Below are 23,320 nucleotides of genomic sequence, written 5' to 3'. Positions count from 1 at the left end.
ATGCCCGTCTTATATCTAGAAAAACCGCCAGAATCGATCGCCCATTATTCACCGCTTTATAAGCTGAGTCATGGAGACTGATTACATGATCAAGAGCACGTCGCCCTCTCCTGAAACCGCACTGTGAAGAGTGGATTAATTTATATTTTTCTAGGTACCATGTCAATCTGTTTGCGATCATCGTTTCTACTATCTTGCAGAAATGACTAGTCAGTGATATTGGTCGATACGAATAAGGAGAAGTAGGGTCTTTACCAGCTTTCAAAATGGGAACGATAATTGAATAGTTCCATGAGCTTGGCATCGCACCTGTGGCCCATGACAGATTTATGATTTCCAACATTTTTGACTGACCTTCGTCCGGCAGATGCTTAAACATAGCATAACACAAGGTATCACCACCCTGGCACTGGCACTGGTATCACTGGCATTTGTTTATACGTGTAGAGAAGTCAACATGAACTGGCATTTGTACGTACATATCGAGAGATTAGGAAACGAACTCCGGAATTTCAGTAGGTTATTGGCAATTATTAAAATGAGTTTGCACATTAGGATATTTTATATCAGACGACTATTTTAATGATGTGAGTCCTGAAGTTTTAGAAATTATGAAGCGAAACTGTCTCATGCTTTCCCTAATTTAAAATAATACAATTTTTTTTTCAAATTTAGAGGTTTCGCGGAATCCTAAAAATGCTGATACCCAGCCTAGGCCAAGGTGGGTGTCTGATTCCAAAGACTACTGCAAATCTTTTCATTGTATCGCAATTGTTGTGGTGTATTGAACTAATAAAAAATGGTAATAAACCGATTTTCCTTTTTTTACAGATACGGCAACCGTCCGTGTCGAATCACAGAATTCTGAAATCTCATTGCATTGCTTGTGGCAAAGATATATATTTGTTCATTTTGTTGTTATCAAATATTATTGAAATTGTTGGGTTGGCTAAAGAATATGCTTTAGGCCTACATCTTATTTGGCCCAATTCTAGCCTGTAGAAGCAAAGTTATTTAGGTAGAAACTTTTGCATTTATTAATAACTTTTTTCTCTTTAAATTCTACTGGCTTCCCCATGAAATCGTTAGTTTGTCTAGAAAACGCTGCCCATCACATTTCACTCAGTTCTAACATGTAGAAGTGAAACTGTTAGAATTGGAAACCTGTTTTTAAGCTATTAAAATGACATTAAAAAAAAATCTTATTCTTGCTGCCGGTATAAATTTGATGCGGTCTTATATGAAAGATCAAATTGGGAAACTATTTTGGCCGCAATCTTTTTCATCAGAGATCCACCGTAAAGGAACTGCAGCTAAACGAAAATTCCAACTATCCCCATTGCTCGCCAGTAGGGATGGGCACAATGATCCAAGTACTCGAATCTGAATCGAGTAATTATTTTGATAATTCGTGTCGAGTAGCAAAAGACGATTTTTCAAGTACTGAAATAATACTCTCCTTGCTACTGAAAGTTATTTTATCAACGAGAATTACACTGAGCAACAATTTTGAACAAAAAAATTATTGATTTCGATTTTGCACTTGATTTAGGCTAACTTTGGCGTGCTGATTCCAGAAATGCCACTGGTTTTCTTCTATCACCTCAAGTTTTTTCTCTATGACATATGCCCAAAATATGCAAATTTTAACGAATTTAGCCATATCACTTTTACATACCATATAAAAATCCACACTATTACCATATAATAAGTTATCTAGTCAAGGGTTCAATTGAATTATTAAGAATAAAGGTAGTGGTATCGATCTAAGCCGATGCGTCCTCCCATTTTGAAAATAATATTGTTTATGTTCATTTAGGAAAAACTTTTGAGCCTGCTTCAAGCCTTCAAAATCCCGGACATTTTAGGAATATTTTAGAAGTTCCTCCCGGACGCAGATTTTTCAGTGAAATTCCGGACATGTCCGGGAAATTCCGGACGTATGGCAACCCTAGATAGGCAGACATGGAGAACTAGAAAATTTTCAGCTTTTTCCAAATTAGATTCGAATTGTAATTAGAGCTATATAGTTTTTTTTTTTCAAAGTAGATTAGAATTAGAATTACTGAATTCGCAAAAACTTGGAAATTGAATAAAATTGTGAATGGGAAATAAACACAACAACATTCTAATTAAAATTAGAGCATATTAGGAACATTTCAGAAATTAGATTAGAATTAGAATTAGAGCATGGAAACATGTCACAAATTATATTAAAATTAGATTACTGAGATTTCCCTCTAATTTAGTGAAATTAGACAACTAGAATTATCTCGTTGTCCAATTCTGGGTATAGGAGGTAAGAACTCATCAAAAATCAAATCCAAAAATAAGTCACAAGCTTTCACTTATTTCCTTTTAGCCCATTTACATGGTGAATTCATTTAGGAGATATGTCGTTTTATAGTGACGTCATAAGACGACTTACCGAAGTGTTGAAAATTCGATTGAGTTTATACGCGTGGCATATGTTTGACATAGCTCAAGTGATACAGCGATCTGGAATTGAGCTCGGGAATTATGCCACGCCAGTTGCAATAATCAGAAATACTTTTACGCCATTCCAGAATGGCCAAGCGCACCTTCCGTATTTTCCTGATGCTGAGTTGTGCAAGTTATATCGTTGGCAATGCTCGCTTCATAATTCGTGACGCAGAACAGATAACACGACGCGCATATTGTTGGAAAAGCAGTATCACTTCATGATAGGCCTCTCCTTTTCACCAAGTTATGATACGTGCCGACTTCGTGAATTATTTTTATAAATGTAGGTGGAAGTGGTAGACTCGGGACGCATTTTCAAGAGACATTGCGAAACGGATTTAGCTCAATACGGCACGAAGAAGTTTGCCTATTCCTATTCGAAAACGAGAGAGCAGGATTGACTAGCTAGCTTCGAAGCTGACCAAATGGTCTTATGAAAGGGCTTAGACTCAAATTCACTCTTGCCTAAGTGATACAAATACTGTGCTTTACTGTAAGCTACTGTACTGTACTTTCGATAGTCAAACGTCCTCTGGCAGTAACAAAATTGGTATTGGTAGAATTGATGATTTGACTCTCATATTTAAAGCTCTTTACAATTTTCTACGTTTCCCTAGCATGTACCAGAGCTTAGCCGTGACCCATGCATCTGAACAGATCAAGAGTCAGCTTACTTCAGGGTTGCAACCTAGTCACAAGGCTCCAAGCCACAAGTCACTCTCTTTTTCATAGTTTTGAATCGAGTCATTTTTAATTTACCACCGAGTCAAGTCCGAGTCCAAGTCAGTGAGCAGACTGTCGAGTCCGAGTCCATTCATTGTGATGTTATTTCAGGCAAACCAGAGATCGGAGGCACCGTTCCGCCATGCGACCCCAACGCGTCTTTTGACAAACAACAAAGTGTGCATGGTGACCTTCTTCCAGCGGTGATAGCTCTGGCGGTGTTGCTTGCGATCGCATTAATCGCGCTGGTAGTGGTTACAAGGCGGTGAGTAAAAATATTCTTTGGACAGATATTGGTTTGACTTGGGATTGAAGATTTTGGTCGGATTCGGATTGCATTGACAGTTTGCAATCTGGTTATCACTTGGATTTCGATATTGACTCAGAAATTACCTGAACATTTTCTCGGGCCTGATCAAGGAGTTTGCAATCAGCTTTTGAGCATCTTGAGCAAACGATATCTTTATTTTAATTCAAAAATTGAAATCGCTCGACTTTGATTTCCAAAATAGCGGTGAACTTGGGCATGTTCGCGATACGATTGCTATCCCAATGTTATACTATACAACATCCACGCATCCTGTAAAGAAGGGGTGTGGCTAGATAATTCGACATACATGTATTCACTACAACTTGACTTCCTCTCCAAGCCTTACTACATATGTACCTCGTATTTTCAGACTTCGAAAAACGCGACATTCCATCAAACAACAGACGCGCGAAGATGTGGGCCACAAACGTGTGGAGTATCATCCACCCCGCTCAGCCCAAAACGGAGCGGGATACGAGTTTTCGCCCCACGCCCGAAACGATATGGGGGTTCAACCGAGATTTGCGAATGGGATGCGTCCAGAGCAGTCGTGGACCGTCGGAGATGACCCGGAACAAATGCCTCCAGGCTCTCGGCAACTGTTGTCACGCGACTCGTAGTTGTTCTCGAGATCATGACACCAAATTCCGGATGCAAATTTAATATTGTAACGCTACATCTCGCGAGCGCTTCCTAAAGATATGACCGACTTTCAGTTCCAAGGGTAGAAAGCCTTCAATTAAAATCCATATAGTTTCTCCAGTCTATTCCCAAAGTGTAGTGCAATCGATGTTCATTTTTTCAGAAGATTCCATTGAATCAAATCAGAGGCAGTTAACCTGATAAACCCGTACGACAATCTACAAACCTTCGGCGAACCTCAACTTTTCGCTACCACATTACAAATCCAACAGGCTACATACTAATGCACCAAATGAAATGTAGTCCAGCCTACATCAACAACGGCGTTAATGGTAAAACAATCAATACACGATTTTACATAAACCGCGAAGAATTTGTGTGTTCTGACTTCCGCCAAACCCCTGAGACTATCACGATAATCCCCTTCGTGAGAGTTTACTAGGACTGGTGAAAAAAAAACATGTTTTTTCAAATCTTGTTTGCTGTGTGATTAAATCGTCAGATTGCCGAAAAAAATAATGCACACCAAATTTGACCCACTTCCAGCCCTAGATGCTGATTTCTGCCAAATTGAGATTTCGCCCATTTTTTAAAATAATAATTTGCGGTGGCGAATTTCGTGACTCCGACATGACCAAAAATCGTGTTCTAGATATGCCTAACGAGGTAGGGATGTCTTTTCCACTCGTTTCTATATTGACAAAGGCCTATGGTGGAGTTTGAATGAAGAAATCTCCAGTTAACAAAAAAGAAGGTATGATACGGAGTCGCTGGAAATTAGTCCGCTTTATTGAAATAGCCACGTTAAAAGGAATTATGAGATAATTTTCGAATAGAGTACTTAGCATTCTGAAATTTACGACCGCGAAAAGTAGATGAACTGACAAGCAGGTAAAATATGGGTAAATAGATTTCTCAAGCGATAGTCAATAATATCTATATTCTTCGTCGGACCAATGTAGATTTCACGAAATCTAAACGAAGTTTGTGACCGTATTTTTCACAATGCATTGTGGCATTATGACATCATACTATTCGTACTATTCGCTCTACGATTTAATCACGTAGCAAGCAAGATTTGTGAAAAAAAGTTTTTTTTAACTGCCCTAGGTTATACAGTACACACCGTGTTGACATAAATCTGAAATTATAATTTGAATAGATACCTAATTAAATTTGTTCGGTATGATGCGATTGAAGGAAACTGCGTCCGTTCGTTTTATTTCCGTCTCTTCTGACTTGACTGCCGAGAACGGTTGAATTGGTATTTTAAAATGCCAGATTAACGAATTTATTATATTTTTTTTTCTTTTGCTCTTATACATCAATTTTGCAGTTATGAAAATGAAAAATCATTGCTTAACATAATAGCGATACTTCTATTTATGTATATTTGACTACTCCTCAACAAGCAGTCAATACTTTGTTATTTCAAAAACGTTTTCGTAATAATAATATCCTCTTTTGAGAATCGGATATATGCTCCTGGTCTGCTTCCTGTTACCAATAACTTCTTAATGCATTGCAAAGGCCCGATTTGTTTACCTTTTGCGATTCTGCTTGGTCACAACATGCAATTATGAGTGGTTGATCCGTAAAATACTGCTTTAGCGACTCCACAGAAGGGTATTCGGGAGATACGAGTATTCTAGTGTTTCGTTGATTCTCTAAAGCAGAGTTCTCAAACGCGCGGGCCGCATGCGGCCCTCGAGAACATTTTGTGCGGCCTGCGACGGCATTACGAAGTTTCAAGTATTCGACAATATATTCAAGTGCCACATATCTCTTGTGGTTATAAAAACTTGAAGTTCACCCAGAAACTACTAAAAAACTGAAATCTCAACAGTAACGGTGACGAGTAAGTTAGTAGTATGCTCCACAGCTGTAACACCAATGAATTCATCGGCGATTGGACGTTTCTATGCCTTTTTTTAACCAGGGTCCGTAGACCCGTTCGGGGTACGAAGCACCACATCGGGGGATACGAGATGCATTGTGGAATTAGGCCTATGCTATGTTATCTTCTTGGACAATTTATTCAACTGAAAAATGGTCTTTGCGCTACGCGCGACTTTATGTGAATGTCCTTCCTGATCTTAATATAGGTAGGTAGGTAGGTATGTAGGCCCTACCATTAGAAATGGTGTTGGAAATGAACAGGGTTTATGAGAAATCTTATTGGAAGCACGAGGGATACGATCGCTAAAGTTAAAGAAACAATGCTATTGCTGTGGCTCAATAATGATTATGTTTAAGTTTTATTAACATGTTCCAATAATAATCGAAGGCAAAATCTAATGCTGATCTAATTTGACTTCGGCAATGACAGTAACAATAGCATACTTATCACGACTGCATCAAAACCAGGATTAGACTGCACCGCTCAAATGCTCTGATATCAGATTAATCTTCAATAGATTTTAAAATATTCTACATAACATTTCGGCACGTCAAAGGCCCACTAGCTGCAATATTATAATCCGACAGTTTGACAATGTCATGATGTATCCTCTCACATGATGTCTATAACTCATTATTTTAACAAATTATGCCCGGCACAAAACAATTATATTCAAATATTTGAAAATGTGATTTTTTCCGTGTCAAGCATGAATAGTTATACAATAGTAAAGTACATTTTCACGATGTTTCTGGAATGCCTGTCCGCAAGCTTCCGTCAAATACGGCCGACTTGGAAATGATACATTGAATATCCCTATTATTGATGCTGCGGCCGGCGGCGTCATCAAAAACTGGAAATTGGCCCGCGAGCAAGTTTGAGTTTGAGACCTCTGCTTTAAAGCGTCCCGATATCCGAGTACGCGCTTGTTACGCTTTTTCTGTGTTGGCTATTTCAGGGGGTATAATTCACAGTCATTTTATAAACCTTTATGCTCCTGGTCATTGAAAAACAGTCCGCGTTCTGCGGAGGATGGGTGCGCGCTATGTGACGCTGGTCTGTGTCCCATGTACAATGTACATGTAAATTGTACATATTCTGCAATTTCAACATTGGATCGCGTTTTACGTTTATAACAGATGCGGATTATATGCATGTGTGCCAACCACCTAATGCCGTCTCCGCATTGAACTACACGAGTTAGCTAACAAACGACTTCAAAAGATCACTTTTAAATTTAATACCAAAACACTTTGATGTGTATGTCTCAACGTTCATTGTCTTCGCGTCATTTATATTTTGTTTAAATATGGCTTTATGAAGAGCATAAGCATCGTCATCAGGATAAACCCAGAAAACCAATTTGAAATCTCGGATTCGACCCTGGTGGTAATACGTGATTGCGATATGATGCTGCGTCAAATAATCACACCACCACTCTATAGGCTATTTCCCCTTCTACTAAGGCGATTATACATCATTAGTATGGCTGGGCATCACGATGCTATAATACGAATCGAATATCAATTGTACTAAATATAGTCCAGACAGGACGCTTAAGATCAGAAATTATAGTTACAATACTTTCTTCCCATCTTGGAAGCTTTAAAACTCTGTCGGTCGTATTCATTCAAAACACGAGGCACAAAGCTATACGCACGTTCGCAGAAACGACTTTTCCACGAATCAGTGATCCACCCGCAGTACTGCCCTAAAACTGAAATTAGCACGGCCAAGAACATACCAAACTATCATCTGTGTGGCAGGTATTTATGTGGTCTCATTTAAGCAACATGTTTGAACGTTCGAAATCATCCATGTTGCTACCAGGTATACTAGAATTCTTTCAGGCCTTTATCATGAGTATAGTATTGTAGTCGCAGGGCAACATCAAGCCTCTACGTCTACACTACAGTCTACATCAGAGACGGGCAACATAAGGACCGCAACGTGATTTTGAGCGGTTAAGCTCTCATTACTCTCTCGTTTCGCCAGACAGCATTGTTGCGTATCAATGCCAATCTCCATAACAATAAAAAATTCGAGGCTGATTGTGGGGGTTCTAGGCCCAACTTTAATGCTCGGCAAGCCGGTCAAAAATGACCGTCAAATTGCTTGTAGCCAAATGGAAATTGTGACGTGTACAATTTCACTGAGCCGTGAGATTTGCTTGTGTCGACACCATATAGGACACTGTGATGATATTGTGGCGCTCGGCCATAGTCCACCGCAATCCCCACTAGTTTCTTATTACATAAATTGATATAGTGACTGTAAGTTATTCTATATAACGTATGTTTGTGTGAATATAGTACGTGAGTGGAGCTCACGCTCAAGTTCTCGATACGGACAGGCTTGCATTACCGGCGTTTACGCATGTACTCAACCCTCGTGAATTGATGATATATTGGTAAATTTTGACAAAATCCCAACCCCTCGTTTGTATACAACAGCCTACCAGAGGCGCTCAACATACGGTCACAGTCTGCCTCAATTCTTCCCTACTTGCTCCATACGTCAAATTATAGTGACTCTAAGTCAGTGGTTCCCAACCATTTTTGACTCATCGCCCCCTTTTGATGCTCCACACCGATCATCGCCCCCCCCCCCAATATTGAGCGCGACAAACTTATGCAATTCATGTTTGAATCGGTCCTTATGGTCAATGTGGTATGTTGGAAAAGGTAGGACCCCTAAATAATAAATAAACATCTTCGGGCGTAATCGCTGTTATATTGACTTCTTTGCATGATGCTATTTCGTGACCCCCTATATCTGCTATGTCAGAACGTCTGGAAATCGTCAAAACGTACCAAACTAAAAGACGCACATGATTTCATATTGGTATTTCTTTACTGGCCAATAATTTTTTCTTTGCGGGATGGCATTTGTCCTGTAGGTTTAAGGTCGCCAGGAATGGAACATTCGATGCCAGCCATTGAGGCGCCTATGGACAATTGAACATATATCGAAGTTTACGGTTTTCTCGCAGCTGATCGTTCTGGCACATTTCTCGGAGTCGCATGTTACATGGCATCTAACTTCATTTGTCTTGGTGCGTCGTGGCGCAGCATTGGCCGACGCCGATATCTCCTATTTCCATAAATCATGCGTATTTTTGTTGGGTGACAGGTACCCAAACATCAAGATACATGAATATATTAAATCGCGCACAGCGCGAAAATTTTTTGAAAAGGTCGCATGGATTTCTAGAAAATGACTCTATCCTTCATGTAAATGCACGAAATAATTTTGGTCTTTCTTCGATTTCGGCCCCCCCCCCCACCCCCAATTGGGGGGTTTGGGGTGCGGTAGTTACGGTCCCGACTCCAATATAGCCGTTATAACGCGCCATCGCCCCCTATCGCCCACTTCGTTGTTTTCGCTCCCCTAGACCGCCAAATCGCCCGCGTTGGGAACCACTGCTCTAGGTTTTTCATTTTTTCTTCTGACGCATATAGTGATTCTTAGTTATGCTTTATTTTTGTTTTCTGTGTGCGACATGCAGCCAGTAATCAACCTGTTCACAATTTTGATCGAGCACATGTCTCATTGACTTCGACAGCTATTCAAATACACAAAATTCATTGAAGGCTGTTTTGGTTTCTATGCTTCAAACTTAAGATTTACATTAAATACGATTAATCCTTGTATATATGGATAAACACGTGTTCAACGTATCGATTCAGGAATCCGGTCCGCCCATTACTCTTAATTTACCCACATCCTGCCCGCCGACTGGACAAGTCACACGCCCCTGGTCTACATGGTCAATACTCCGGCCAACTGCATTCGGGTATCGACGACAAGGTTTGCCTATAGCTCACTGAACTGGAGCAACCGACGCGCGTGTGCTACGCACTTTCTTCTTTTCGAGACTGTCGCCATCATACGACACGTGGTCGCAACACACACGTCACACCACTGCCAGTATCACAACATAAAGAGGCACGGTGCAAAAATATAAATCACTTGATAATTGAACACGAGAACGAAAATATCGTGTATTTTTGAAGACGAGGAACGGTTGCAATTTTAGTCGAAACATATAACTGTCTGCATCCTCAGATATCAGATTCTAGAATCGCACCTGTAAAGTAACGTTATCAAATTCAATAATACATTGATATTGAAATAATCGAATTTAATAATACAATGATATTGAAATGAACCAAGTATTTTCGGCCGATACTCGCCAGGGGCTGACGTCAGCAACAAGCAGAGCTCCAAATAATATATCAAACAAATATCGCTTCGCCGGAATAAAAATTCGAAAAATCCATGCGAACAGATGGCCTAAGCTCCTTGTACTATTTCCAGATTCTAACACGACTCGCTCACCCGAACACTATCCGCGTTTACCTATAAAGCGAGCAAATCTTTTACGCCCGTCTCTCACTGCCGACTGCAATCTCCTTCACATCGACCGGTTTATCAGTCGTTACGACATCTCCCGCAACGGAGTCACTCGCTGAACTGGTGGCGATTATAGCGGCTTCGCTACTGCAACCTCCAGACGCACCTTCATAAGTACAAGTTGGAGACGAAGCAAAATTTCATGATTTACAAATTCGATCAGAAACTATCGTCAGCTACAGAGTTTTGTTCAAAATTGGACTAGAATTAGATATATATAGAAATAGAAAGAACGATAAAAAACACATTTTAGTTCATGTAAAATCGTAGTTCATTCTGATAAGCTCGAGAATGGCAGATATCTGTACACCGAGCTTGGCTCGTCTCCCATTATACAGATCTCCTGTAGCATTATCAGGAAAAGCAGAAATTATTTCATTATTTACATTGGAGCAGTGGCTCTTCAACTTTTTTCTAGACACATGCCCTTCATGAAAGTGAAAAATTTCGCGAACTCTATCGTCAGATCACAAAATGCAACCAAAATGATAGCGATCTCAACGAATAGTTTGATGGCAAGGAAGGTCACGACTATTGACGGAAGGATTCTCAAATATGAAATTCAGACCACACACGAGCAGTAACTATGAACTGGAGGTGAATCGCGCAGATCGCGTAATATTTTTTCAGTTGACCGCAGCTTGGCGCCCCCCTTCGGGGTTTTTTCACGCCCCACAGCTTTAGAACTACTGCATTTCGGAGCATAGAAACATTTCACAAGTTATATTAGAATTACATTGCAGGTATTCCACTATAATTGATCCACTGAGACAACTATCAATATCTCGTTGTCAAAGTCCGAACTCCTCACCAGTAGCCTAAACAGAACAGAATGCACGTTTGAAGGTACTGTAGCTTCAAATTTATTCTTACGTCAAGAAAACAATCTTATTTTGGAGAAGATTTATGCAAATTCAAATTTTTCTTCGCGCCCTGCGCGATTTACTGTCCCACATTCATTTTTATATGGATACTGCTGTCTTCGCAAAAAACTAGACAATAAAAAATAAATTTCGGCTCATGAGTGGTCTTACCCGTGTGAGACGATCCCCCATTTTGGAAACCACCACCTCCACCAGTTCTACCGCTAACTTTGATTACGTGGACTTAAAAGTGGATAAATTTTTGATACTGATATATGGAAGAATTAATTTATAACATTTAGAGACCTGATGCATAGTAAGCACCCAAAATATGGTAATCCTAATCTAATCTAATCTAGTTATCAAGTCTGCAAACTCTGCATCAGTACCGGTAGTTTCTTGGCTCTCAACTGGCGCGTCTCCTATATGAACATCAGCGCGCGTTGATTGGCTGCTCTCGCCGTCCTCGTGACGGCCTGTCGTCTCTTGGCTGACGGTGTCGGGGCGAGGCGTAGGCGTGTCTTCGGCGAAATCTTCAGCGTCGCGTGATATCGACTCAGCCTCGACATCTTCGATGCGATTATAATCTCTCGATCGGCTACACTTCATATTTCTGAGAAAGAACACACAAATACTAATAATTATAGAGAGAGAGAGTCGTTATTTTCATCCAACCAAAATACATAAAACACGGCAGTGATGGTGGAACAGAGAATACGCGTGCAAAGTATTCGGTATTAGATAGGAATGATCGATAAGACCGCGACTGTCGACCAGCGGTCACCGCGATACGATTTCAAAAGCTTAGTGAGTGTGAATGCAACCAATCCAAGCACCCCCAGTCGAACACTTTCAGCTTTTCCGAGTTAGATTAGGATTGGCATGGACTCATTTTCTAACTTAGAATAATATATACAACAAAACCTTGTTCAGTTCACATCCAATCCGAATTCTCATGAGCACGAGAATGACAGTGTCTGAGCGGTCAGTTTCGCCTGTTCCGCAATATGGTGCAATATGGTGATCAGACTAGAGATGACCTTCACGGTCTTATCGATCATTCCAATCTAATACCGAATAATGTGCATGCATATTTTCTGTACCACCACCACTGCCGTGTGTTATGTATTTTGGTTTGATGAAAAGAATGACTCTCTCTATATACCGTTCCCCTGTATCATTTTCACGACATCAGCTACTTTTAAATCAGGGTGCAATTGTACATGATTCTTATTACATGTTCTAGCTAGGTCAAGGTGGTGTTTGATACACTACAACAGCACGTTTCGACTTCTTCCTATATTTCATTCTGTCGCAATCTTTCGAGTGGATATAATTCTAACTAAACGAACGAAGGAAGGTGTCTGAATTTGTGCAACCAAGTGGCTGAACATCGAATCACCCTCGAAGTTCTTCACACAGCTTCGTTGACAATTATAGCCACGTAATGACTCACCCTATGAACTGGAGGACGAGGACGACCAATAAAAACACGAACACAAGAACGATGAACGCGTCATCCCAATAGGAGCACCGCGTCTTTCCAACGGTAGAGACTCTCGTCGGCCGTTTGTGCGCTACGGAATTCGGTGCTTTGTCCACATTGGGGCACGCGTTTTCAGCTAAATCGAAGAGTAAAAAATTTCAAGGTGCGTCACAATGTCGTTTCAAACGCTCAACAAACGCGACACTGGCCGCCAGTGGTGCGATTCAGCCGGTTCGCACCGGTTCTATAGAGCCAGTTCCGCAGACATTTTATACGAGGTCAGAGATTCGGTTTGCTTGCATCTTCGTTGATAAATCGATTTGAGAGATCCCAAGTAGCCGACGTCTTTTATTTTATGTTTTTAAAACGTGCAGCAAAATTTCTACCGTTAACGTAGAAATATGACCTTTTGTAACATTAACCAGCCAAAAAATACCGACTTTCAGTGACATAGCGGGCTGAAACAAGATTTTTGGGACATAACCACTGGATACGACCACGGTTCTAACCTTTCAAATCTCAGCTAGGTCTCCGCTTACCAGTGCAATTAAACAGTAGCGAAGATTGAGGAGTTATGTACCAGTATTCGATGGCGAAAAGCGGACTCCAGGTCTCAACCGACTTTGTTCGCGCGCGTAATTCCAACGTTACGGGGCCGTGGAAGCTTATGAAATGGGCGTTGCTGTTACATCTGTTTCTTAACTCTTTGCTGTTGAAGAGACAGGTTTTGTTGAAGGTCCAAAACCAGCAGACCGGCTCCTTAGTCTCGGACCAGTACGCGTACTCCTCGTATCCTGAAAACAGTTGAGTTACGATCGCAAATAGACATCGAAATATTATTGAAAGCTGCATGACCAGGCGTACTAGTTTACTTCTATATTCACAGCAACATGACATGACCATCACTAATCAGCGTTCCCGATGAATATATCAAAATTGACTGCGTTTGCATTTGGATTAGGATTAGGGTTGGGTGTCGTAGGATTTGGGTTGGAGGTTAGCGCTAGGGTAATACGGATTGGCAGATGTTGTAAATATATTCACTACGTATAGGCCTATGCATACATATAAATTACTACTGAAGTACAAGTACAATCATTTAGGGCTGGAATAAGTAGAAGCAGCCTAAAAACGTTCATGTGGTGAAGAAGCAAAACCGACCTGAGTACTTTTGCTAAGTAGAGGCACCTCGTTACTGACCAATTCTGTGGATTAGATTATGGATGGCATATCATAAAATAAAGTTGGGGTTAGGGATTGGTTAGGTAAAATCAGGGTATTGTTGTTTCTTTGAGAGAGATCAAATTTATTTTCGCCTGCACCGCCGAGATGCGCTGACGATGGAGATGCGATACGACCTTTGAGCAAGGTCTGCACCTCTGCACGACCAATTTTTCTCCTCCATGCTCTCCGTTGATGCTGCGCGCCTAGTTTTCGGACTGGCCTGGCCTGGGATTGAACCCACGACCTACCGACGAAGAAGCCGGACGGCGGACGCATCGCCATTTCTTATCTCGCTCGGCGAGGTTTGAGATGTAGTTATGGTGAGGTTAGGGCAGGGGTGGGTAACCTGCGGCCGTAGAAGGGAAATTGTGCGGCCGTGACACGTAATTTTATTAGCATGTGTTGGAGGCCGTCGACAGGCAAATTGAATTTACGAATTGACTCCAGAATTTATAAGGGATTTTATTTGATCTTGAAATTTCCTTCGCGCTACGCTCGAATCAATGCTATACTTCATTTTACGATTTTAATATAGTAGCAACCTTTACAATTTGAGCCCCACAGTAAAGATGCGAACAGCAGAGGAAAATGATGCGTCCCATATAGAAATACCAACTTGGAATCGTGTGCTTCTCACGAAAAAAAAATGTTTCTGGTATACGTTTATTCGATTCCAATATATTTCCACTATAGCAGTGGTTCTCAACCTTTTGGGCTGCGCGGACCCCCTTTGAACCGTCACGGACCCCCGCGGACCCCGCCAGTTTTAGGACCCCGCCAGTTTTAGTTCAAATGTGGCTCTATTATCATGCAACCATCATCTGTCCTATGCAAATATCAACTGTAGGCTAGTGATAAACAGAATCAAAATGACCTTTCTTGAAATTAACATCCTACTATTTATATAGAAATTGGGAAGACGTTTATTATTTCAAAGCAAATTCTGTATCTGCATTTCTTGAAATACTCTGCCGTGTCTCGAAAATCCGCGCCGTCGATTTCACATGAAAGGGAGCCGTAAATCCACAAAGATAACAGGTGGTGGCAAATGTAATAATAACGCGTGAAGATTCCGACGACACCTTTGGGTCTGATCTCAACATACATGGCACCAATATAAAACGTCCAGCCTAATAGTCATTCCTATACAGCAGCTCATATTGAAGTTATTCTGGAATAGCGGTTATGTATGTCACAGGAGAAATAGATTTTTTTCGGAAACGAGTTTATTCCAAAACCGCAACAGAACATCTCTATACAGCAATATGTTCGTATCAGTAGGCTATTGGCAATTTGGCAATTAAAATGAGTTTACACAGTAGACAATTTCATCCAAGACTGCCATTCTGTTTATGTGAGTCCTTGAGTTTTAGCAATTACGAAGTGAAATTGCTTCGCGATTTCTCTAATTATAAGAATATAAATTAGGTAATCGCACATTATTCAAATTTGGAGGTTTCGCGGACCCCCGGCTGAGAACCACCACACTATAGCCTCCGACAATCCAGGGAGGTCAAGAAATAACAGCATGCAACAAAGGGAACAGCATGCAACAAATAAGTGACTAATAACAATTGGTCCACTCGAAGATGCTTCATCATGTGTAACTTGCCCTAAATTTTCGAAGACACTATACCTCCATCAACTCCACCAGATGAATCTGATCACCTGGGCTGATAAAGGATAAATATTTCATGGTAACATGTGAATCTACTAATAATAATGACGAAATTCATTTATTTACCTGAAAAAATGTTCGCGCGACCATAACGTATCCCAGTTATTATTCAAAACTTGGTCACTTGCGATTTCGGTGCGTGTACTAATCCGGTATGAGAAGGTATATAAGTCCGGAGATCATCCGAAATAGAAATGGATGGTTTAACAAGGGTAGGATATTTGGCGCCCAGTCAGTTCATTATGGCTTATGCACTGTAATGCGGCCGTAGGCTACATAAGTAATCGAAATGCGGCCGTGAATAGCAAAAAAGTTGCCCACCCCTGGGTTAGGGTAACGTAGGGTTGGCGGTGGTAAGGTAATTAATTCTGCAACGATTCCCTGACAACAACTATGAAAGCCACAAATTTTGACATGTTCACGAGGAGCGTTGACCAGTGCTTTTCGACCTGTGCGACGGTTCGCACTGGTGCGAATGAAAACCCCCTTAAGCGTAATCAAAGTATTGACCGCGCGGTTATAATTTTGGATCGACACGATACGAGAGCTGTCGGTTAATATGAATGTAATACTTGTTTAATTTACTGCAAAAAATCCAGCGATAGTTTTCACATATCCAAGGTCACTGTATTGGGTACTGTAGTCAATAAGCGAGACGCGCAGAAAATGTGGCTTGATCATTAGAATCAGCTGACCATTGGTTCGAATTCATGATAAGATTTGTCCGAATGTTTTTTCTGGACAGGACGAAGACCGTTGGGAGCAACTAGTGTAGAGGTGTGCAACTCCTTCAATTCGAGGCCAACCCCTTCTGCGTCGGGGCACATGATCACGTGAAGTTTGGGCAACATACCCCTAATAAAATGCGATGCCGCGGATAAAATACGGTGGCAAAAACGTCAGTGGCGACAAAACTAAAATGACCGACGCTGGATGGCCAAACCTTTCGATATGAATATGCTCCGTTGTTGGCACGGAATATAGCCCCGTTCTTGCAAACTGAGTAGACAGTAGTGCAAATGCGACACGCAGAGGAATTTATTTCACCCTAATTTGAAATCGCGTGCGTCAGACATATTTTATAGAGCTGTGTTGGGTAGAATTATGGTGTGCGCGTTGTGTATGTCATACATGTCCGTTATATCGTAGCATACTACTGTAATAGTAAAATGAACTCCCTTTTCATGGGTGAAACTAGGGTCGAGTGATGCACAAAAATTCAGATTTTGGTGGTAGTCTAAAAAGCTGCTTCAAGATTATCAAATTGTTATGAATGTTCAAGTTAGGTTGAGCTGAAGAGCCGAACAAACAGAATCGTGACTTTATTTGCTCTTACATACTCGCTAGACAGAAAATTGGAAATCGAAAAATTAAAATCAGAATACAAGTTGGAGCAACGTATCGTAACGTAGCGAGCTCTAATGTGCCTACTGTCCTTGACGGTATCGGACCTTTTTTCTAAGATATCAGGCACCAAGCCTCAGCACAAGAATGTTGATTTTTCACCCTTTCGACAAACTTGAGCCTCCGGGACCTTTGCATCATCTCTCAAAAACGATTTCTGCCAGCAAGCATTTTTCAGTCGCGGGAAATATGCTGTATTTTGGATAGGGGTGCAGAACAGTTCTCAAGACCTGGCCATCCAAACACTAAGGTGAGCGTTGTTGTACGAAGCCCAACAACTTGCTTGGCCGAGAAGCGTTTTAGTGAAATAGTTGAAATCAAAACGCGGGAGGATAGCTGCCTTTTTAATGAGACACTTCACGGCCTAAAAGCTATAGTAGTCAATTTGTTGCACATCAGAACAGAATATTCTCGAGTATCTTCATTTTCTTTCTGTGTAACAATTTTCGGTTGGCTTATGTGAATGAAATTCATTTTCCAAACAAAGTGCGAATGAATCTCAAACAGGTTGAAAAGCACTGACCTTGACTATACTGATGGTGGTTGTTGTGGATGATAAATTACAGTACATCCGAACCAAACCATTGGTTTGTATGGTGATCGACTATCATCTCACCTTTGAACGTGAGATTTTCGCCCGCGTTCGATTGCAATTGGAGAATTTCGATGAGAATTCCCGAGTACGGTTCATTTTCGGAGAGGAATACATTCCAGCACGCGGTATCATTATCGAGGCCGGGTACGTAGAGAGAACCGGAAATCGACGAACGGCTACGGATTTCGTCGCATTCCTGCGATCCGACGCCTGCATCAACAACATACAGATAAGGGGATAGGTAAAATAGAGTATCTCACGATTCTGAATCAAGCACTGCGCTTCAAGAGGGGTCTATTCTAGTATCATGTATTACGACGCCATGACAGTACAGTATGAAAGACGTGGAAGTTCGAATACTCACCTTATATGTTACTATATGGCGGTTTTACATCACATTAGAAACTGTTTGGTATCTTTCGACTATGGTTGTTTCGTTGCACATCACGACAAGATTTGGACTGATCACAGCTTTAAAGAGGTGTCATTTTTACGGACGTGCGTATTAGCTTTGTAGTACGTGTTACGTTCACGGTTTCAAGGTTTCCACAATGGCAAATAGTTTCGAAACGATAATTTTCGTAGATATATCCACTCTCAGTGTCAAGGGGCGTGTAATTTCAGTACTCATCTCATTACTCGACTCGAATCATTAGAATTGATACCCGATTCGGATTACAGTATCCCAATCATTGTGACCAGCCATACATCGAGGTAGCTGAAGTCCACCCTATCGGACGACTACATTGGTTAAAGAAATGGGAATCACTATTCCTCATTCCAACGCTGTCAACAAACTACTGATAGAACCGTTACTTACCTGTTATCACTACAGCTAAACTAATCAACGTCAGCATTTCGACGAATAAACAAATATAAACCAATAACCCTGGAAATTAACAAAACTGAAATTCATACGAAGCAATGACTAGATCTTATCGATTTCAGTTCGAAATCAATACGCCGATAATCTAGCCGAGACATTCACGCCGCACGTTATTAAGGTCTTACGCCTTCACTGATCCATATGCCTTCAATTGCAGCCGAACAACTGACTCCGAAGAGTGCTTTCTACTTAAATCGTGTATATAATTCCAATCAACGCTGCATCATCATTGGTTCACTATCTACTCCTAATCTCACTCGTTAATTGGAATATCGTACTGAATTACACGCGCCAAGCATCTGGATGACGATACGTGTCGCGTGTCTGTCTACTTTCACGCATATCTTTATATATTCGGGAGGAAACAAAGTTAGGTGGGTGGAGATCGTGCACTGTAGAGGAAAATCGTGTGTTTTGTGCCAGCGTAGGGTAGAGTGGGGTAAGACGCACCGGCGAGGTAAGACGCCTACCATCAATATATTAGAACAAAGCTAGCGTTGAATGCGTCACAGTATTGCAAATATCGCCTAATGGTCAGACGAAACTCCCACTTTGATTTCCACGCCCTAATGAAGATGTGTAACGTTTTATGAGAATTTATGACTTTTACACATATTCTTACCAAAAGAAAGCCTCTTACAACCAAGTGAAATGTCATATTTAACGGATGCTGCAGATAGTTTTCCGGTCTTATTTATGATTAACCAGCGCGTAATTGAATTTAAGCCACAGTCCGGAGGCGAATTCACATAAATAACAGCCTGGTAGCTGATCGGCAAACAATGGCGACCTCGAGGCTAAAACGCCTACCCCTACCGTGGGGTAAAACGCTCCACCCGTTAAAATCCAGTAAATATGGATTGAGTAGCCGTTTATGGGTTCCTCAAGGATGCCTTCTCGGAGAACGCCATTTCTATTGAAATTGCTATTCGGCTCGCGAATATTGGCTATCCCTCTGACTAAACAAGATACATTTCAATAAATTCCGACTTTGTTTTTGACTTATTATAATCAGTTGGTATATCTGGATGGAATTTGTTTTCAAAAGAATAGGTACGCCATGATGAGGCGGAGAAGCTTGTATAGGTCTGTATATGGATTAAACATTCATCGGTTACTGAGTGCCATGCGGTATTTAAGAGGGTATAACGGGGTGAAACGCCAATGGAGGCGATTTACCCCGCACCCATGTAGCAAAACGTCAAATTGATGGACATAGATGAATGATAATTTTACATATGATAATTGATACTTGGACTTTTCAGACGATTGTGGTAGAGTGGGGACGATATCTCGCGTGCAAATTCCGAAATTCAATTCATTTTGACTAGTTTGGTGGATATTATGACGTTTCCCGCTTAGGGTAGGCGCGTTGCCCCACTCTACCCTATATAATGAGTCGAACAAAGCGAATCTTATGGAGATATATCGCAGGGGTGGGTGATTCTGCTTTCGTGTATGTAGGAGTCCCAAAAAAGGGGATACAAAGCGTAACATTGGTTGTAAAGCGGTTCAAATCGGTGCTCTGAAGTTTTCGAAATGCGTCTTAAGCTGTAGATGCCATATTTGTTTTAAATATTGGTTGAATCTAGCAGGGTTATCGGTGAAAGTGAAACTTAATCGGTTTTATCGATTTCGGGTTCAAAATAATTATAATTTGTAAGCTCTAATTTTCGCTCCACACTTATTCTCAGTAACTTCTCTATTATAACGACGATGTACACAAAAAGCATTTGTTCAACTCCGGAAACATGGATCTTCATTATCATGTTAATAATTTTTTTATCATATCAATAAACCAGAAAATTGCGATACAACGAAAAGATGAGTAGTCTTTACATCAGACATCGACCATGGCTTACAGCATGTAAATAAGAGGAATGCACACAGGATTTAAGAAAGAATAACATAAAAGAAAGTGACGAAAATGAATGCGGCATGTGTCGGTAGGTGAGGTAAATATGTCAGATTGTCGTCCTGAAATCTTGTGAGCTGGCTACTACGAATTGAATGTGGGCATGCTCGACGACTGTCGCAAAGCCAGGGACATGCTGTTTCACACTTCAGGTCCGGCGCACCTGATAGGGCGATGCGTTTTTTTTTGTATTCGTCTGTAGATTAGCACATTTCGCGCCATGATTTGCATGCTATATGTAAAAGACTCGCCGGACACGCTTCAGACATTTCAATTAATCCACATTGCCGCTTGATTTTCCTTTGTCAACAGAAGCGTACAGGTCACTCACTATTCCGGCGTTATTGTCAGCAGCCTGAAAACAGTTATGCTCACAGTTACATTAGACCAGTGGTTCTTAACCTTGCCTCCAGCGCCCCCCAAGGAGCGATTTTGAAAGGGGCGGAAATGCTCAGGGAGCGATATGGGGGGCGCTGAAGAAAAATGGCTTCGCGGCGACGTTTCCTACCTATGTTTTCATAAATGTAGTTGGTTAAAATAGTTCGTGTAAAATGAATTGCGCATACTTTTAATTTAGATCGTCAATTTCCCGTTAAAACACTATACAGTCACGCTTGCTAGGGTTATTTTCAAGAAAATGTTCCGAAGAAGGGGTTATATCCTGCAGCGCACAGCGTGTAGACATCAAAGAAGGTGGCACTGTATATCAGTTTTGAGAGTGAGAGCCCCTTGTACATAAAATATGCTTTGTGCACGAAAGGAATATCTAAATATACTTGTATTTGAGAGCTACAAAATTAAATCGTCGGAATAGTTCTTGATCGTATCAGACATAAAGGATTACATACCATCTTATTGTGGTCCACAACCTTACATGAACATTATATATTATGTGTTGCTTTGTTTGGAATACATTCATGTTAAAATTAATACATGGATTCAGTACTAAATTCAATTTGAGCAGATATTTGGATCCCATTCGTAGTTGACTTACTTAGTCATACAAAGCACTAAAACAAAATCCAATACCAATAATTTTCCCGTATTGCCAATCGCAGATGTGAATTCGGGATGTGTACATCTGGTTCGAACCACAGGGTATGAGACCGTACCCGATTGTTGTTATAACAACCTTGATTTGACCCTGAATATACCACATACAATTATTATATGGTTTATTATAGTCGAGTGGTCCTCGAGCGCTATTAAATCGCGAAATATTTCCAATACTAAAGTTCCGAAAAGACCGACTGGACTTTCACCTCTAACCAGGACCAAAACTGCTGCAACCCAAACCCCCAATCGAGGGGGTCAACTCGAAGGGTGCCCTTAATGATTTCCATGAATGAACATAAATTACACATCATGTTCTGACGACGAAAAAATACGGATAATTATAGACAATAGAAATAAGCATTTCGGCGTCGGCCATTATCACGCCACGATGCACGACGTATGAAGTTCCGGTCAATATGGGACTCCGAGAAGGGTGCCAAATAGATCGTCAGCGAGAAAACCTTAGCCGAAGAAGATTGTTGTTATGTTGACCGTAAACTTCGATGGATGTAAGTCTAATTGTCCATAGGTTCGAATTATGATGTCGTCGCAATCTGCACCCCACAGGACAAATAACATCCATCAGAGAAAAAGTATTTGCCAGTGAAGAAATACCAATTTTGAACCGTGTGCTTACTTTGGTTTACCTTTATGCGTTTCAATATCTTTTGACTATATAACGGACAAGAGTTAACAAAATACCAACATGTAATGAAGTAATTTGTACCAACGGGCACGCCCGAATATGTTCAATTATTAATTACCTGGCCTTCATTTACCAAGACAACAGCTCACTCAGCGCTACTGGTAAATCTGATTACGTGTGCCGAGAGGATAAAAATTTTATAGCGACATATATATGCAATTAGCACCTATTCATTTATGCATTATAGAAAAATTTGACGCTTAGGGCTACCAGGCAACACAAACTTTGCTGAATATCGATATCACGCGACTAGCGAAGACCCTGGAAATTTGGTTGATCACGCTGTGGGCGCCCAAGACAATCGGCTTTTAGGGGGACTGGTGAAGTGCTGGAACGGCCCTCCCTTTTACCGATTGTCTTTATTACAGTCCTTACAATATGGGATGCGCGGGGGGGGGGGGTGCTAGAGCACGATAATTTTTTAAAGGGGGCGCCGGAGGAAAAATGGTTAAGAACCACTGCATTAGACGTACCGGACCTGCTGTCAATTTCGGTTGGTTTCATGAAACTATATAATCATCAAAATCAGTGGTTCCTAACCTGTTTTTAGACACGCCCCCCTTTATGACAGTGAAAATTTTCGCGCCCCCCTTATCGTCATATCACAGAATCCAACAGGGATGATAGCAACCTGAACAGATTGTTTGATGGCATGGAAGGTTATGACTGTTGATGAGAGAATTAAAAATATGAAATTCGGTCTATATAGAGCGAAATACGCGTGAACTGGAGGTAAATCGCGCAGAGCGCGAAAAATTTTTCAGTTGACCGCTTCTTCGCGCCCCCTCAGATGCTTTCACGCCCCCCAGGTTGGGAACCACTGATCTAAATAGTGACTAATATACGATCAGTCGGAAACAACTCTTTAATATCAGGATCCTCTTCCCCAGCCGTCGCCGTTCTTACGGTTTCAAAAAAGCCCAGAAAGACCCGGCGAAAGAACGCACTCACAAGGAATGGGAAGAACCAGAAAGGGCCGCGGCTTCAAAAAGATCAACATCCAATACAACTGTGACATTGTGAACTCTAGGC

General features: G+C 41.1%; 2 protein-coding genes and 1 long non-coding RNA gene across 3 annotated transcripts in view; 1 reads left to right on the top strand and 2 right to left on the bottom strand.

The window, feature by feature from the left end:
* The window catches only part of LOC145444408 (uncharacterized), a 69,736-nt gene extending 64,562 nt beyond the window's left edge, over window positions 1-5,174 (top strand). The window contains exons 4-5 of the mRNA XM_080322398.1: window positions 3,319-3,472; window positions 3,888-5,174. Of these exons, the coding sequence (XP_080178524.1) occupies window positions 3,319-3,472; window positions 3,888-4,137 (404 nt within the window). The 3' untranslated portion in view covers window positions 4,138-5,174. The remainder of the gene's footprint in view (window positions 1-3,318; window positions 3,473-3,887) is intronic.
* The window catches only part of LOC145444422 (uncharacterized), a 153,812-nt gene that overhangs the window by 38,226 nt on the left and 92,266 nt on the right, over window positions 1-23,320 (bottom strand). The window lies entirely within an intron of this gene.
* Window positions 10,025-18,759, bottom strand: LOC145444406 (uncharacterized). The gene is made up of 7 exons (XM_080322396.1): window positions 18,546-18,759; window positions 17,747-17,935; window positions 13,364-13,618; window positions 12,795-12,960; window positions 11,728-11,951; window positions 10,401-10,581; window positions 10,025-10,149 (listed from the first exon to the last, which is right to left on the bottom strand). The coding sequence occupies exons 1-6, from the start codon at window positions 18,580-18,582 to the stop codon at window positions 10,442-10,444; spliced, it is 1,011 nt and encodes a 336-aa protein (XP_080178522.1). The 5' UTR covers window positions 18,583-18,759; the 3' UTR covers window positions 10,025-10,149; window positions 10,401-10,441.

This window comes from Botryllus schlosseri, chromosome 8 (genome assembly GCF_051294905.1).
Source record: "Botryllus schlosseri isolate E-star chromosome 8, Bs_hap1, whole genome shotgun sequence".
In the NCBI taxonomy this organism is placed as follows: domain Eukaryota; kingdom Metazoa; phylum Chordata; class Ascidiacea; order Stolidobranchia; family Styelidae; genus Botryllus; species Botryllus schlosseri.
Note: the sequence above shows the minus strand (reverse complement) of the source record. Positions and strands in the feature narration are given on the sequence as shown.

Coding starts and splice junctions, on each gene's coding strand:
- LOC145444406 (XM_080322396.1), bottom strand. CDS start 18,582: ATGCTGACGTTGATTAGTTTAGCTGTAGTGATAACAG. Junction 12,961..13,363: donor GCTACTGTTTAATTGCACTG/GTAAGCGGAGAC, acceptor TCTTCGATTTAG/CTGAAAACGCGTGCCCCAAT. Junction 11,952..12,794: donor CTCGTCCTCCAGTTCATAGG/GTGAGTCATTAC, acceptor GTTCTTTCTCAG/AAATATGAAGTGTAGCCGAT.